Source organism: Schistocerca gregaria, chromosome 10 (genome assembly GCF_023897955.1).
Source record: "Schistocerca gregaria isolate iqSchGreg1 chromosome 10, iqSchGreg1.2, whole genome shotgun sequence".
Taxonomy (NCBI): Eukaryota; Metazoa; Arthropoda; class Insecta; order Orthoptera; family Acrididae; genus Schistocerca; species Schistocerca gregaria.
The window spans coordinates 198,180,584-198,194,173 of NC_064929.1; the positions used below are offsets into that span (position 1 = coordinate 198,180,584).

Here is a 13,590-nt window from a genome sequence, read left to right on the forward strand (position 1 = left end):
CACGACACAGGAACAACAAGGTCACGTCTGACGTGGCATGTGTTTACGGGCAACAGTCCAATGAATAACACATGAATAGCTCTTTGTGCTAACACTGACCTCATGGTAATTCAGCAAACTTTTCGAACCATCCTCATGTGAACTAGACAGAAAATGCTGGGGATAAAACATCTGTCCACAAAACAAAAAGTGAGCAGCACTCAGGGGGAGTTGCCTTTGCTGGAAGAACACTATAGCTGCCATACACAATAACTGAGAATCAATTTCCCCTCTAGCAGTGTTGGTTAGTGTGCAGAGATTTATGTAGATTCTGCCAATGTGTGTTTCTTGCATTAGTGTTGTCAGTAATTCGGACTTTTATTCCATGTAATGTTAATGCACTCTGAAGAAAATAAATACCCCCAGGCATGTCTGCTGCAGACTGCATCACCAGTGAATCACGAGGTGTGGTGTAGAGACTGTTACTTTGTGAAACCTTCTATAGTCGCATCTTGCGACACAGTGGGGTAGGCAGAATTGGGAATCACTTGCTCTCTTTTCAGTTTGCAGACCTATGCACAATCACAATCTGACTACCTCCTTCCCTCCATTCCTGTCCCCTCCACACTGTTACATCCCCAGAGTGCCATTTATCACTGGATGCAGATCTATTGCTCTTAGATGTGGAAAACAGTTTAACATTTGTATTTCATTTTATACCATTAAAATGGTATTTTAATAATCTGCAATTTTGCCAACCCCTACAATGCAGAAACTATAAAAAAATGAATAGGACTTAGTCAGATCAGATACTTTCTTCTTCAAAATGCCCTGTCGACAGCTAGGTGCAACAAGGACACTTATGACTTCTTAAACTGTACTGAAAAAGTTGACAGCAAAAGGACATGATGGTGCTGCATTGTTCACTACAAGTTTTTACAAATGAGAACCACAGGGGTCAAAAAAAATATTCAAACCATTACAATATACTTAGCCTTACATATTTTTCAAAGGCATCTGTCATCTTATCAACTTAAGAGAGTGGTTGTCAGACACTCCACAGTAATGTCACAACTGGAATAAAGCTAGGGATTGATGCTTATCGGGTTGGGTTGATTTGGTGGAAGAGACCAAACAGCGAGGCCATCAGTCTCATCGGATTAGGGAAGGAAGTCAGCTATGCCCTTTCTAAGGAACCATCCTGGCATTTGCCTGAAGTGATTTAGGGAAATCATGGAAAACCTAAATCAGGATGGCCAGATGCGGGACTGAACCATCACCCTCCCGAACATGAGTCCAGTGTGCTAAACAATGCACCACCTCGCTCAGCTGGATGATTATTTGTTTCAATAAATAAAATTAAAAATCTGTAGGAAGAATCACTGCCATTTGTTCTTCCGGACTCACGCCAGAAGTACAGCTGAACAGTCTACTGTGATAACAACATTAGGAAAAGGATAGATTGCCACTCACTGTGAAGATGACATGTTGAGTTGAAGACAGACAGAATATCTGTCATTCCTCAAAATCTCAACCCTGTGTCCCCAGGAACTGTGATACACAAAGTAATCTTTTTGATACCTCACACCAATGTTCAATCTCAGCCTGAATGAGGCTTTAATTTTCTTCTTAAAGCTTTTTATCTAGGTGTAAACACAAGTTTAATTCTTTTCACGACTTATGCTTTTATATGATTTGAGGATTTTTTTACTGGGTGGAAATATGCAATACAAAAAAAGTCAATTTTTTTGACATGGAGTAAATCAGCCACTTTCTGCACATTTCTTCAGCATTAGACAACTTCCTTTTATAATTTACCAGAGTGCATCTTCAACTACTATCTATCAACAGAAAGCTACCATCCATTACTTGAAAGAGGGCTCTTCTATGGCTGTTGTTCATATTCAGCTGAATTTAATGTGCAAGGCAGGTGGTCGTTCCTGCAATATAAGCTGATGAACAGCTCATATACCTGTCAAGCTGGTGAAAAAATATTTATCTGCAACTATACTCTGCAAAGCCACCTTACAGTGTGTGGCAAAGGATACTTTGACACACTCTTCCCCTTTTCCTGTTCTTGTAGCGAATGGTTCACAAAAAGAACAATTGCTTGTAAGCCTCCAAGTTGGCTTTAATCTCTCAAATTTTATCTTCGTGGCATTTTCACAAGATACATGTAAGAGGAAGCAATACATTGGTTGACTTCTAGAAATGTACAGTCTTGGCACTTAAATACTAATAGTGAAAGTGACAATTTCTTATGCACAACTGTGACAAGAAAAAAAAAAAAGAGATATTGTTGGAAAATGGCTAACTCTTAAGCAAACTGACAAACATGGCTAAAGGCTGATTAGCATTTGCAGGAACCACTATTCATCTCAAAATCTAAACACTTTAAAAGGAAATCTCAAATTAAAAACCTGGTAACACCCTGACTTCAGAAAAGGTAATGACAGCTAGACTGTCTGCATATATAAATTTCACCATCGAGAAATCTACAACATTAAATTTCTAAGGCCAGTAGACCCACTGACTACTACAATGTGAAGAGCAAAGTAACATTTAACCATATGGTAGCAAAGTAAGGGTCGCATAAAAATAGGAGAACATTTGACCCAACCAAATAAATAAAGTGTGGAGTACCACACAAAATCTGGGGAAGATTCTACCAACACCAAAGCACTATAAGACATGACAGTCAAATTAAAATTGATAACAAGAGTTAGCTCAAATAAATCCCAAGAGGAAATATTATTGGTGGAATGAAGAATGTGATGAGCTAGTAGAGGGAAGACAACACCCTTGGATGAACCATCAAATCCAAAAGTCAGAAGAATCTAATTCAGAATTAATAGAACAAAGGATGTCCCCCCCCCCCCCCCCCCCCCTCTGAATCTGTACTGACTGTACATAAACAGATCATTTTCCTCAAGGTAATTCATAATACAATAAAAAACCAGTCCAAAGTTGCAAAATTTACTTCATTTCTTTTTTCACTCTGACTAGTTTCGGACCAAGATCCATTTTCAAATCATTGTAACATTGTCAAAACTGGTATTTCCAAGGATGTGATAACTGTCACAAATTTGAAACAAAAAGTTACAACACATAGATGGCACTTTCATTGGTAAGAGTTACCTATATGTGCAATAACTATTCACTGCACACTTTTTGACATCGTTTTCACATTCTTAGAAATATCATTTTTTTACTATGTTACGATGATTTGAAAATGGATCTCTGCCCAAAACCAGTCATCTAGTGAATAAAAAATGTAAAATTTGCAACTCTAGACTGGTTTTTCATTGTACCTAACAGAAGTTGTTGACCCACAGCTACTCCAATAGGCAGGAACTTCGTAATCCATAATGTTCAAATGCAGTATATGTTCCAAAATCCTACTACAAACCAAAATCAGTGATATGGGTCTGTAATTCATTGGGTTACACTCACATCCTTGCTTGATTATCAGTTTGACCTGTGGACTTTCTAGCCTTTAGATACGGATCTCTAGTTGAGCAAGTGGCTGTATATAATTGTTACGTTTGAAGCTATTATATCCACATACTCTTAAAAGAACTGGTACACAATCTGAAGTGCAAGACTTTCCTTATGTTATTTAAGCTGTTTCATTACACCGAGGATATCTATTTCTAAGCTCCTCACATTGTTTGCATTTATTGGTTCGAATTATTGACCATATTTATTAATTCCAAATCAGTGGCACTCTCATCGACAACACTGATCACTATCGCTCAGTGAAGGTATCGATTGTGCCTTGCCACTGGCAGACTTTGCATACAACCAAAATGTGTTTGGATTTCCTGAAAAATTTCAAGGCAGAGTTTCATTTTGGGAACTATTAAAAGCACCTCACATCAAAGTTCATGCTAAATTTCAAGCTTTGGTAAAACTTTGCCAAACTTGGGGATTTTGCATTCTTTCAAAATCTGATATGCTTTTTCAGTGCTTCTGCAATGGTGTTCTGCCTTGTTTTGTGCATGAAGTGGTGGGTGGATAGCAAGAATTGAACAGTACAACCTTCAAAGAAAAACTGAATGTGAGGTAACTTAATCAGTCCAATTTGGCCAATAAAGTTAACAGCAACAATAATACACTGCCTGATAAAAGATGTCAAGCACTCAAACGAATGAGGAAATTAAACGAAACGTTGTGATTTGAGAAGCTATATGAAGCAATTTCGGTGATTACAAAATTGATTCAAATGTGGAACAAACTTTGCAGTCTACACCCACTCATCAGTATGATGTCGCATCCCCTCTGGCTTGGATGCACACACTGATTCGGTCAGAAAGGGTGTCAAAGTCATTGTATCTTCTCCTGAGACAAACTGGCCTTCAACTGTAGTAGCTGGTCCTCAATATTCCCGATACTGGCACTGCGGTGGGGTTGACGTCTGAGCTGCTCCCACAGCTTCTAATGGACACACATCTAGGGATCTTGTTGGTCACAGGAGTACCTTAGTATCACGCAGGCAGATCAGACAGGTGCCACCTGTGGATCAACACTATGCAGTTGAAGAATGGCACAACTATACTGTCGCACGACAGGCAACGCATGGTAACACAGGAAGTAAAGTTGCACCATCAGAATTCCCACAATCACTACCTGTTGTTATCCCAAGTCATAATCAATGGCTCTCCACACCATGTTGCCGCAAGTAGTATGGCTGTGCCTCTTCAAAACTGTAGAAGGATGGATCTCCTCCCAAACTTATCTCCATATTCACCAACAAAGACCGTACACAGTAGTGCAGAATCTTAATTTCTCACTGAGCACAATGGGATGTCATTCATCAGCATTCTATATTTTATGGTAACAACACCACTCTAAAACACAGCCATTTGTGTTTTATTAATGGCAGTCTACACACGGGATGGTAATTCACTAGTCTGGCTACTGTTAGCCTCCGACAAATAGTGAGAGATGACACAGAACGTTGCAAGGAGTCCATTACTTATTCTTAGATGGCATGTGTAAATCCGAGGAGGTTACAATCTGCTCGGTTCACAATACGATGATCTTCCCTCAAAGTGGTCAGATATGGTTGACCAGAATATTGAGGATGAGTGCCTGCCCTCATGCACACCAATATTGGATCACGGTCAAATCCAAATGCCTCACAAATCTAAAAACTGCACAATTTGACCAGCCAATGACCGGCAATAAGATTCCTTTCAAACACTGTCAACTGCCGATAATGTTTCCCCACATTAGTATGTGGCATCCCTGTGTCCATCACAGCACTCATTCGACATCTGACATGCCACACCACCTTATGTAACCTACCAGACCTGGTAACACACACACACACACACACACACACACACACACACACACACACACACACAGGTTGTCTACCTGTCACATGGGACTGGAACTCATTTACATACCTGCCAATTGTGTGGGTGTGTGTATTTTTTTGTGGTTTTATGGCGCACAACTACAATGGTCATAAGCACCCTGACTAATTTAGGAACTTACCGCGAGGCACAAGGTTAAAACAGCAACTAAAAGGGACAACACTAAAAGACGTATTAACAGACATAGTATTAAAAAACTACAGCATAATCAAACAGCAGATGGCGATGGCTGAACTGGCAGTGCCCAATTCATAGCCAGGCCAAAACGACCTCCTCCCGCCGAGAAGGACGTCCAAGGAGGACGTCCAAGCTACGGGAAGAGGTTTCAAGGCCCGAAGATTGTTGTCCGTAAGTGCAGCCCAATCGGCATGCCACAGCGATAAAATGCGCCGGCAAATGATCGTGCTGCAATTTGATGAAGGGACACAACAAGAAGCCGTCCCGAGGCTGGAGGACCGCAGCCTTGGCCGCGGCATCTGCAGATTCATTCCCAGGGATACCGACAAAGCCAGGAGCCCACATAAAGCTAACTGGAGACCCGTCGTCCACCAGCTGCTGAAGAGAGCGTTGGATCCGGTGCACGAAAGGGTGAACCGGATACAGATCACTGAGGCTCTGGATGGCGCTCAGAGAATCGGAGCAGATGACATAAGCAGAATGTCGGTGGCGGCAGACGTAAAGAACAGCCTGGTAGAGGGCAAAGAGCTCAGCTGTGAAGACCGAACAATGGCCATGTAGCCGGTATTTGAAACTTTGTGCACTGACAATAAAAGAACACCCAACCCCGTCATTGGTCTTAGAGCCATCCGCATAAATGAAGGTCATATTAATGAACTTCGAACGAAGTTTGACAAAATGGGAGTGGTATACTGAACCAGGGGTAACCTCCTTTGGGAGCGAGTGGAGGTCAAGGTGAACGCGAACGTAAGCCTGGAGCCAAGGTGGCGTGTGGCTCTCTCCCACTCTAAAGGTTGCAGGGAGTAAAAAATCAAGGTTTTGAAGGAGGCGACAAAAGCGAACTCCAGGGGGTAGCAGGGCAGAGACATACAACCCGTATTGACGGTCAAGAGAGTCGTCAAAAAAGGAACGATATGATGGGTGGTCGGGCATTGACAGAATCAGACAGGCGTAATGACTAAGCAGCATATCGCGCTGGTAGGTGAGTGGCAATTCACCGGCTTCAGCATGAAGACTCTCGACGGGACTAGTATAAAACGCTCCGATCGAAAGCCGTAAACCCCGTTGTATGAAGTTGAGACGGCGTAAGATGGACGGCCGTGCAGAGGAGTATACAAAGCACCCATAATCCAGCTTGGAGCGGACGATCGACCGATATAGGCGATGTAGGATGGTTCGATCCGCTCCCCACGATGTGCCACTGAGAACACGGAGGACATTTAGAGAACGGGTACAATGGGCAGCCAAATATGACATGTGGAGACCAGCTAACTTTCCTGTCAAATGTAAGACCTAAAAATTTTGTCGTCGCCACGAATAGGAGACCAACGGGACCGAGTCGTAAGGACGGAGGGAGAAAATCTCTGTAGCGCCAGAAGTTAATACAGACCGTCTTATCGGCAGAAAAACGGAAGCCATTGGCGACACTCCAGGAGTAAAGACGGTAAAGAGAACGCTGAAGGTAAAGAGAACGCTGAAGGTAAAGAGAACGCTGAAGGTAAAGAGAACGCTGAAGGTAAAGAGAACGCTGAAGGTAAAGAGAACGCTGAAGGTAAAGAGAACGCTGAAGGTAAAGAGAACGCTGAAGGTAAAGAGAACGCTGAAGGTAAAGAGAACGCTGAAGGTAAAGAGAACGCTGAAGGTAAAGAGAACGCTGAAGGTAAAGAGAACGCTGAAGGTAAAGAGAACGCTGAAGGTAAAGAGAACGCTGAAGGTAAAGAGAACGCTGAAGGTAAAGAGAACGCTGAAGGTAAAGAGAACGCTGAAGGTAAAGAGAACGCTGAAGGTAAAGAGAACGCTGAAGGTAAAGAGAACGCTGAAGGTAAAGAGAACGCTGAAGGTAAAGAGAACGCTGAAGGTAAAGAGAACGCTGAAGGTAAAGAGAACGCTGAAGGTAAAGAGAACGCTGAAGGTAAAGAGAACGCTGAAGGTAAAGAGAACGCTGAAGGTAAAGAGAACGCTGAAGGTAAAGAGAACGCTGAAGGTAAAGAGAACGCTGAAGGTAAAGAGAACGCTGAAGAGAGCGCTCCAGGAAACATGTACGCTGCGCGCTGCAATAGATGGTAAAATCGTCCACGAAAAGGGAGCCTCATACATCATCTGGGAGGCAATCCATTATTGGATTGATCGCTATGGCGAAGAGAGCGACACTCAAAACGGAGCCCTGTGGCACCCCATTTTCATGGCGAAATGGGTCTGACAGGACAGAACCCACACGTACCCTGAACTGTCGGTCCATTAAAAGGAACGAATAAAAAGAGGGAGACGACTGCGAAAGCCCCATGTATGCATGGTGCGGAGAATGCCTGCCCTCCAACAGGTGTCGTAAGCCTTCTCCAAATCAAAGAACACAGCCGCAGTCGGGCGCTTCCGCAAGAAGTTATTCATAATGAAGGTCGACAGGGTAACCAGATGGTTAACAGCAGAGCGGCGCCTATGAAATCCACGTTGTACATTGGTAAGTAGGCGTCGAGATTCGAGCAGCCAAACCAAACGAGACTAACCATTCGCTCCATCACCTTACAGACACAGCTGGTAAGAGAGATGGGTCGATAACTGGAAGGCAAGCGCTTGTCCTTCCCCGGCTTAGGAATCGGTACAACAATAGACTCGCACCAGCATGCGGGAACATGTCCCTCAATCCAGATGCGATTGTAAGTACGAAGAAGGAAACCTTTACCCACAGGAGAAAGGTTGTTCAGCATCTGAATATGAATAGAATCAGGCCCCGGAGCGGAGGACCGTGACCAGGCAAGTGCATTTTCGAGTTCCCGCATGGTGAATGGGGCATTGTAGTTTTCACAATTTGAGGAGTGGAAATTAGGTGGCTGAGCCTCCTCTGAATGCTTTCGGGGGAGGAAGGCAGGAGGGTAATGAGTGGAGCTCGAAACCTCTGCGAAAAAGTGGCCCAAGGCATTGGAGACATCCTCAGGGGCCACAAGGATGTCATTCGCGACCGTCAAGCCAGAAACTGGTGAGTGGACCTTAGTGCCAGATAGCCGGCGCAGGCTACCCCAGACAACAGAAGGAGTAAAACTGTTGAAGGTGCTTGTGAAAGCAGCCCAGCTGGCTTTCTTGCTTTCTTTAAAAATACGACGACACTGCGCACGTAATTGTTTGTAGGTGATACAATTCGCCACTGTAGGGTGGCGTTTAAAGGTGCGTGAAGCACGTCGACGAGCACGTAAGGCGTCTCTACATGCTGCGGTCCACCAGGGGACCGGTACGCGGCGTGGAGAAGAAGTAGTGTGAGGGATGGAATATTCAGCAGCAGTGAGAATGACCTCCGTGAGGTGTGCGGCCTGACTATCGCAGCTTGTGAAGGTTTGATCCTGAAAGGTCGCCCTGGAAGTGAAGAGCCCCAGTCTGCTTTGGAGATGTTCCAACTAGTTGAGCACGGAGACGGGGTATGATGCAGGAGATGGATAACACACGGGAAGTGGTCGCTCGAATATGTGTCAGAATAGGTGTGAGAGGTGTCTGAAAGGAAAGTAGGGGCGCCAGTATTGAGGCAGACTAGATTGAGCTGGTTGAAAACGTCTGCTAACAGGGAGCCCCTCTGACAGGATGCTGGAGAGCCCCAAAGAGGATGGTGAGCATTGAAGTCTCCAGTTAACAAAAATGGTGTAGGGAGCCGAGCAATAATTTGCAGCATGTCTGCCCTGGTAACGGCAGACGACGGAGTGTAAACGGTACAGATGGAAAATGTAAAATTGGGGAGAGTAATGCGGACGGCAACTGCCTGCAGGCCGGTGTGCAATATGATGGGATCATATTAGATATCATCTCAGACCAGCAAAATAACCCCTCCATGCGCCGGAATACCTGCCACAGGGGGTAAGTCAAAACGCTCAGAGGTGTAGTGTGCCAAGGCAATTTGATCGCATGGGCGTAGCTTCATTTCCTGCAGTGCTACGACGAGAGGACGGTGCGAGCAGAGCAGCAATTTCAAGTCCTCTCGGTTGGAACGAATGCTGCGAATATTCCAGTGAATAAGTGCCATTGTGAGAAGAAGAAGATGCAAGAAGGGGTCATCTCGAAGGCCGCTGAGGGCCCGGCTTCAAGCAAGCACTGCCTCCGCTAGCAGGAGGCGGACAGTCATCGTCCATTTATTCTATAGGTTCATCGGCCATCTTGTGAAGATGGCCAGAAGGGGGAGCTTCCTCCACTGGTGAATGGCCAGATGTTCGGCTACCAGCAGTGCGGCCAGGCGAAACGGATGACGGCCTGGGGCGGCAACTGCTGGGGGGCGCAGGAGGAGAAATGCGCCATGGCGGGGAAGGAGAACTGTGCTTTCTATGAGCCTTTTTGGAAGGCCGTTTTGTGGAAGGATTGGTCGATGGCTGAGGGTTCGAGGTACGTAGAAGGTCTGCACGAGACGGTTCTTTCTTGAAGGCCCGTGCTTCTGACTTCTGGGTCTTCGTCCTGGCAGAAGCTGATAAAAGTGCTTGTGTCGGAGGGGCGACTGGAGGAAGAGGAGATGTCGACTGGGCGATCTTAGCACTGGCTGAACGGACGATCGTAGTGCTGAAGGTCAGATCGCATGTCTGCGTCGCCACCTCCCTGGTAGTCCGAGGAGAGGCGAGGACATTACTGTACTTCCCCGCTGGGAGCAACATGGGCTTCCTGCTAGTGAATAGCTTGCAAGCAGCCGAGGTGGAGACTCTCTCTTTGACCCGAATTTCGGGGATACAGTGTTCTTCCTTGTAGATGGGACAGTCACGGGAGGACGCTGCATGGTCACCCTGACAGTACGGAGGTGGACGGTCACCCTCATGGGCATCCCTGCCAGAAGTCGCACATGTAGCCCCATTGGAACAAGAATGGCAAGTGTGATTAAAACGCTGACACTGGTAGCAGCGCGTAGGTGTCGGGACATAGGGGCGAACAGAAATAACCTCGTAGCCCGTCTTGATGCGTGACGGCAGCTGAACACTGTCAAAGGTCAAGAAAAGCGTCCGGGTTGGTACAAGGTCATTGTTGACCTTTTTCATGACCCTATGGACAGCCGTCACGCCCTGCTCGACGAGGAAAGACTGAATCTCCTTGTCAGTCAATCCGTCGAGTGATCTAGTATAGACCACTCCACAAGACGAATTCAAAGTGCGGTGAGCCTCCACCCAGACAGGAAACGCGTACAAGAGTGTGGCCCGAAGCAGTTTTTGTGCCTGAAAGGTGCTCTCAGTTTCTAGTAACAAGGTACCATTACGCAACCTGGTACAAGACTTGACAGATACGGCTATGGCATCTACGCCCTTCTGGATAACAAAAAGGTTGACAGAGGAAAAATCCTTTCCGTCCTCAGATCGAGAAACTACGAGGAACTGTGGGGCAGGCGGTAGTACTTTTGTCACTGGTGGCTGGTCAAGTTTCCGTTTGTGGGCAGAAGTCTTGAGAGAAGAAGAGAAATCCATTGTGGAGGAATCCCCCATGATTGCCAGCGTCTCCGATGGCACGCTCCTTCCTTGTGGGGACCCTCTCAGAGGGCACTCCCGCCTTAGGTGATTGTTCACACCTCAGGTCACATCTTCCGAGAACCAGACGGAGGGACCAATCGGCACGGTCGGAAGGCGTCGGCTCAGGCAATCACCCATCCCTGGGCCTGGCCTTTACCAGGGGGTACGTGCGTGCCTTACTTGTCTACCCAGGGCGGGGAATTAAGCGTTACCCCGTCACCGGCTACGCGTGCGAACGCGTGGGTCGGCCTTCAGGCACGCACAGGGAGGAAAGAAGAAGAGGAAGAAGGAGTGAAGGGAAAGAAAGGACATACTATCTCAAATGCCAAAGCGGAGACCAGGGGAATAGGCGAGAAGAAGTAGGAGGAGGCAAGGAGGAGAAGGAGGAGGCAAGGAGGAGGAGGAGGAGGCAAGGAGGAGGAGGAGGAGGCAAGGAGGAGGAGGAGGAGGAGGCAAGGAGGAGGAGGAGGAGGCAAGGAGAAGAAGGAGGAGGAGGAGGAGGAGGAGGAGGAGGCAAGGAGAAGAAGGAGGAGGAGGAGGAGGAGGAGGAGGAGGAGGAGGAGGCAAGGAGAAGAAGGAGGAGGAGGAGGAGGAGGAGGAGGAGGAGGAGGAGGCAAGGAGAAGAAGGAGGAGGAGGAGGAGGAGGAGGAGGAGGAGGCAAGGAGGAGGAGGAGGAGGAGGCAAGGAGAAGGAGGCAAGGAGAAGAAGGAGGAGGAGGCAAGGAGGAGGAGGAGGAGGAGGAGGAGGAGGCAAGGAGGAGGAGGAGGAGGAGGAGGAGGCAAGGAGGAGGAGGAGGAGGAGGAGGAGGCAAGGAGGAGGAGGAGGAGGAGGAGGAGGAGGCAAGGAGGAGGAGGAGGAGGAGGAGGAGGCAAGGAGGAGGAGGAGGAGGAGGAGGAGGCAAGGAGGAGGAGGAGGAGGAGGAGGCAAGGAGGAGGAGGAGGAGGAGGAGGAGGCAAGGAGGAGGAGGAGGAGGAGGAGGAGGCAAGGAGGAGGAGGAGGAGGAGGAGGCAAGGAGAAGGAGGAGGAGGAGGCAAGGAGAAGGAGGAGGAGGAGGCAAGGAGAAGGAGGAGGAGGAGGCAAGGAGAAGGAGGAGGAGGAGGCAAGGAGAAGGAGGAGGAGGAGGCAAGGAGAAGGAGGAGGAGGAGGCAAGGAGAAGGAGGAGGAGGAGGCAAGGAGAAGGAGGAGGAGGAGGCAAGGAGAAGGAGGAGGAGGAGGCAAGGAGAAGGAGGAGGAGGAGGCAAGGAGAAGGAGGAGGAGGAGGCAAGGAGAAGGAGGAGGAGGAGGCAAGGAGAAGGAGGAGGAGGAGGCAAGGAGAAGGAGGAGGAGGAGGCAAGGAGAAGGAGGAGGAGGAGGCAAGGAGAAGGAGGAGGAGGAGGCAAGGAGAAGGAGGAGGAGGAGGCAAGGAGAAGGAGGAGGAGGAGGCAAGGAGAAGGAGGAGGAGGAGGCAAGGAGAAGGAGGAGGAGGAGGCAAGGAGAAGGAGGAGGAGGAGGCAAGGAGAAGGAGGAGGAGGAGGCAAGGAGAAGGAGGAGGAGGAGGCAAGGAGAAGGAGGAGGAGGAGGCAAGGAGAAGGAGGAGGAGGAGGCAAGGAGAAGGAGGAGGAGGAGGCAAGGAGAAGGAGGAGGAGTAGGCAAGGAGAAGGAGGAGGAGTAGGCAAGGAGAAGGAGGAGGAGTAGGCAAGGAGAAGGAGGAGGAGTAGGCAAGGAGAAGAAGGAGGAGGCAAGGAGAAGAAGGAGGAGGCAAGGAGAAGAAGGAGGAGGCAAGGAGAAGAAGGAGGAGGCAAGGAGAAGAAGGAGGAGGCAAGGAGAAGAAGGAGGAGGCAAGGAGAAGAAGGAGGAGGAGGCAAGGAGAAGAAGGAGGAGGAGGCAAGGAGAAGAAGGAGGAGGAGGCAAGGAGAAGAAGGAGGAGGAGGCAAGGAGAAGAAGGAGGAGGAGGCAAGGAGAAGAAGGAGGAGGAGGCAAGGAGAAGAGTAAGTAAGACAGCGAGATGGAGAAGAACAAAAAAGGAACCAACCAAAGGAAGGAAGAAACCAGGAGAAGTGAAAAACCAAAATGAACGCAAATATAGGTCGTGAAACCGTCTGTCTCCGGACGCAGGCACTAACTACCCCCTTGAGGGGGAGGGACTCCTTTTAGTCGACTCTTACGACAGGCAGGAATACCTCGGGCCTATTGCCTATTTTAACCACCGAACCCGCAGGTGTGTGTGTGTGTGTGTGTGTGTGTGTGTGTGTGTGTGTGTACACAGTTACACCGACATGTGACATCATCTAGATGCTTCACTATTTTTCATCAGACAGTGCAGCACACAAAATAATAAGTTATGCAAAAGATACAAGGGCCTTTCCATAATTCATGGCAACAATAGCATATCATGCAAACATGTGGCATTGCTGTAGTTGCAGTATATACACTCAAAATCCTGCAGCAAATGGCACCAATATCAACCGACACACTGAAAACGCACTCTAGGATGGCTCGATACCAGCATCTGACACATTCAGTGCGAGATTGGTGACTGGACATCATCCACGAAGGCCGTATTCTTTCTGGAGTATGATAGGCACGGTATTCCATAGTGTCGCCCCTTTATGGAC

At 47.6% G+C, this 13,590-nt stretch overlaps 1 protein-coding gene across 1 annotated transcript in view; it reads left to right on the forward strand.

Annotated features, from left to right (window-relative positions):
- LOC126293238 (uncharacterized) overlaps nt 1–12,624 on the forward strand; it is a 39,355-nt gene extending 26,731 nt beyond the window's left edge. The window contains exons 3-4 of the mRNA XM_049986358.1: nt 7,003–7,542; nt 11,360–12,624. Coding sequence (XP_049842315.1) covers nt 7,003–7,542; nt 11,360–12,624 — 1,805 coding nt within the window. The remainder of the gene's footprint in view (nt 1–7,002; nt 7,543–11,359) is intronic.
- Nucleotides 12,625–13,590: the final 966 nt, after the last annotated feature.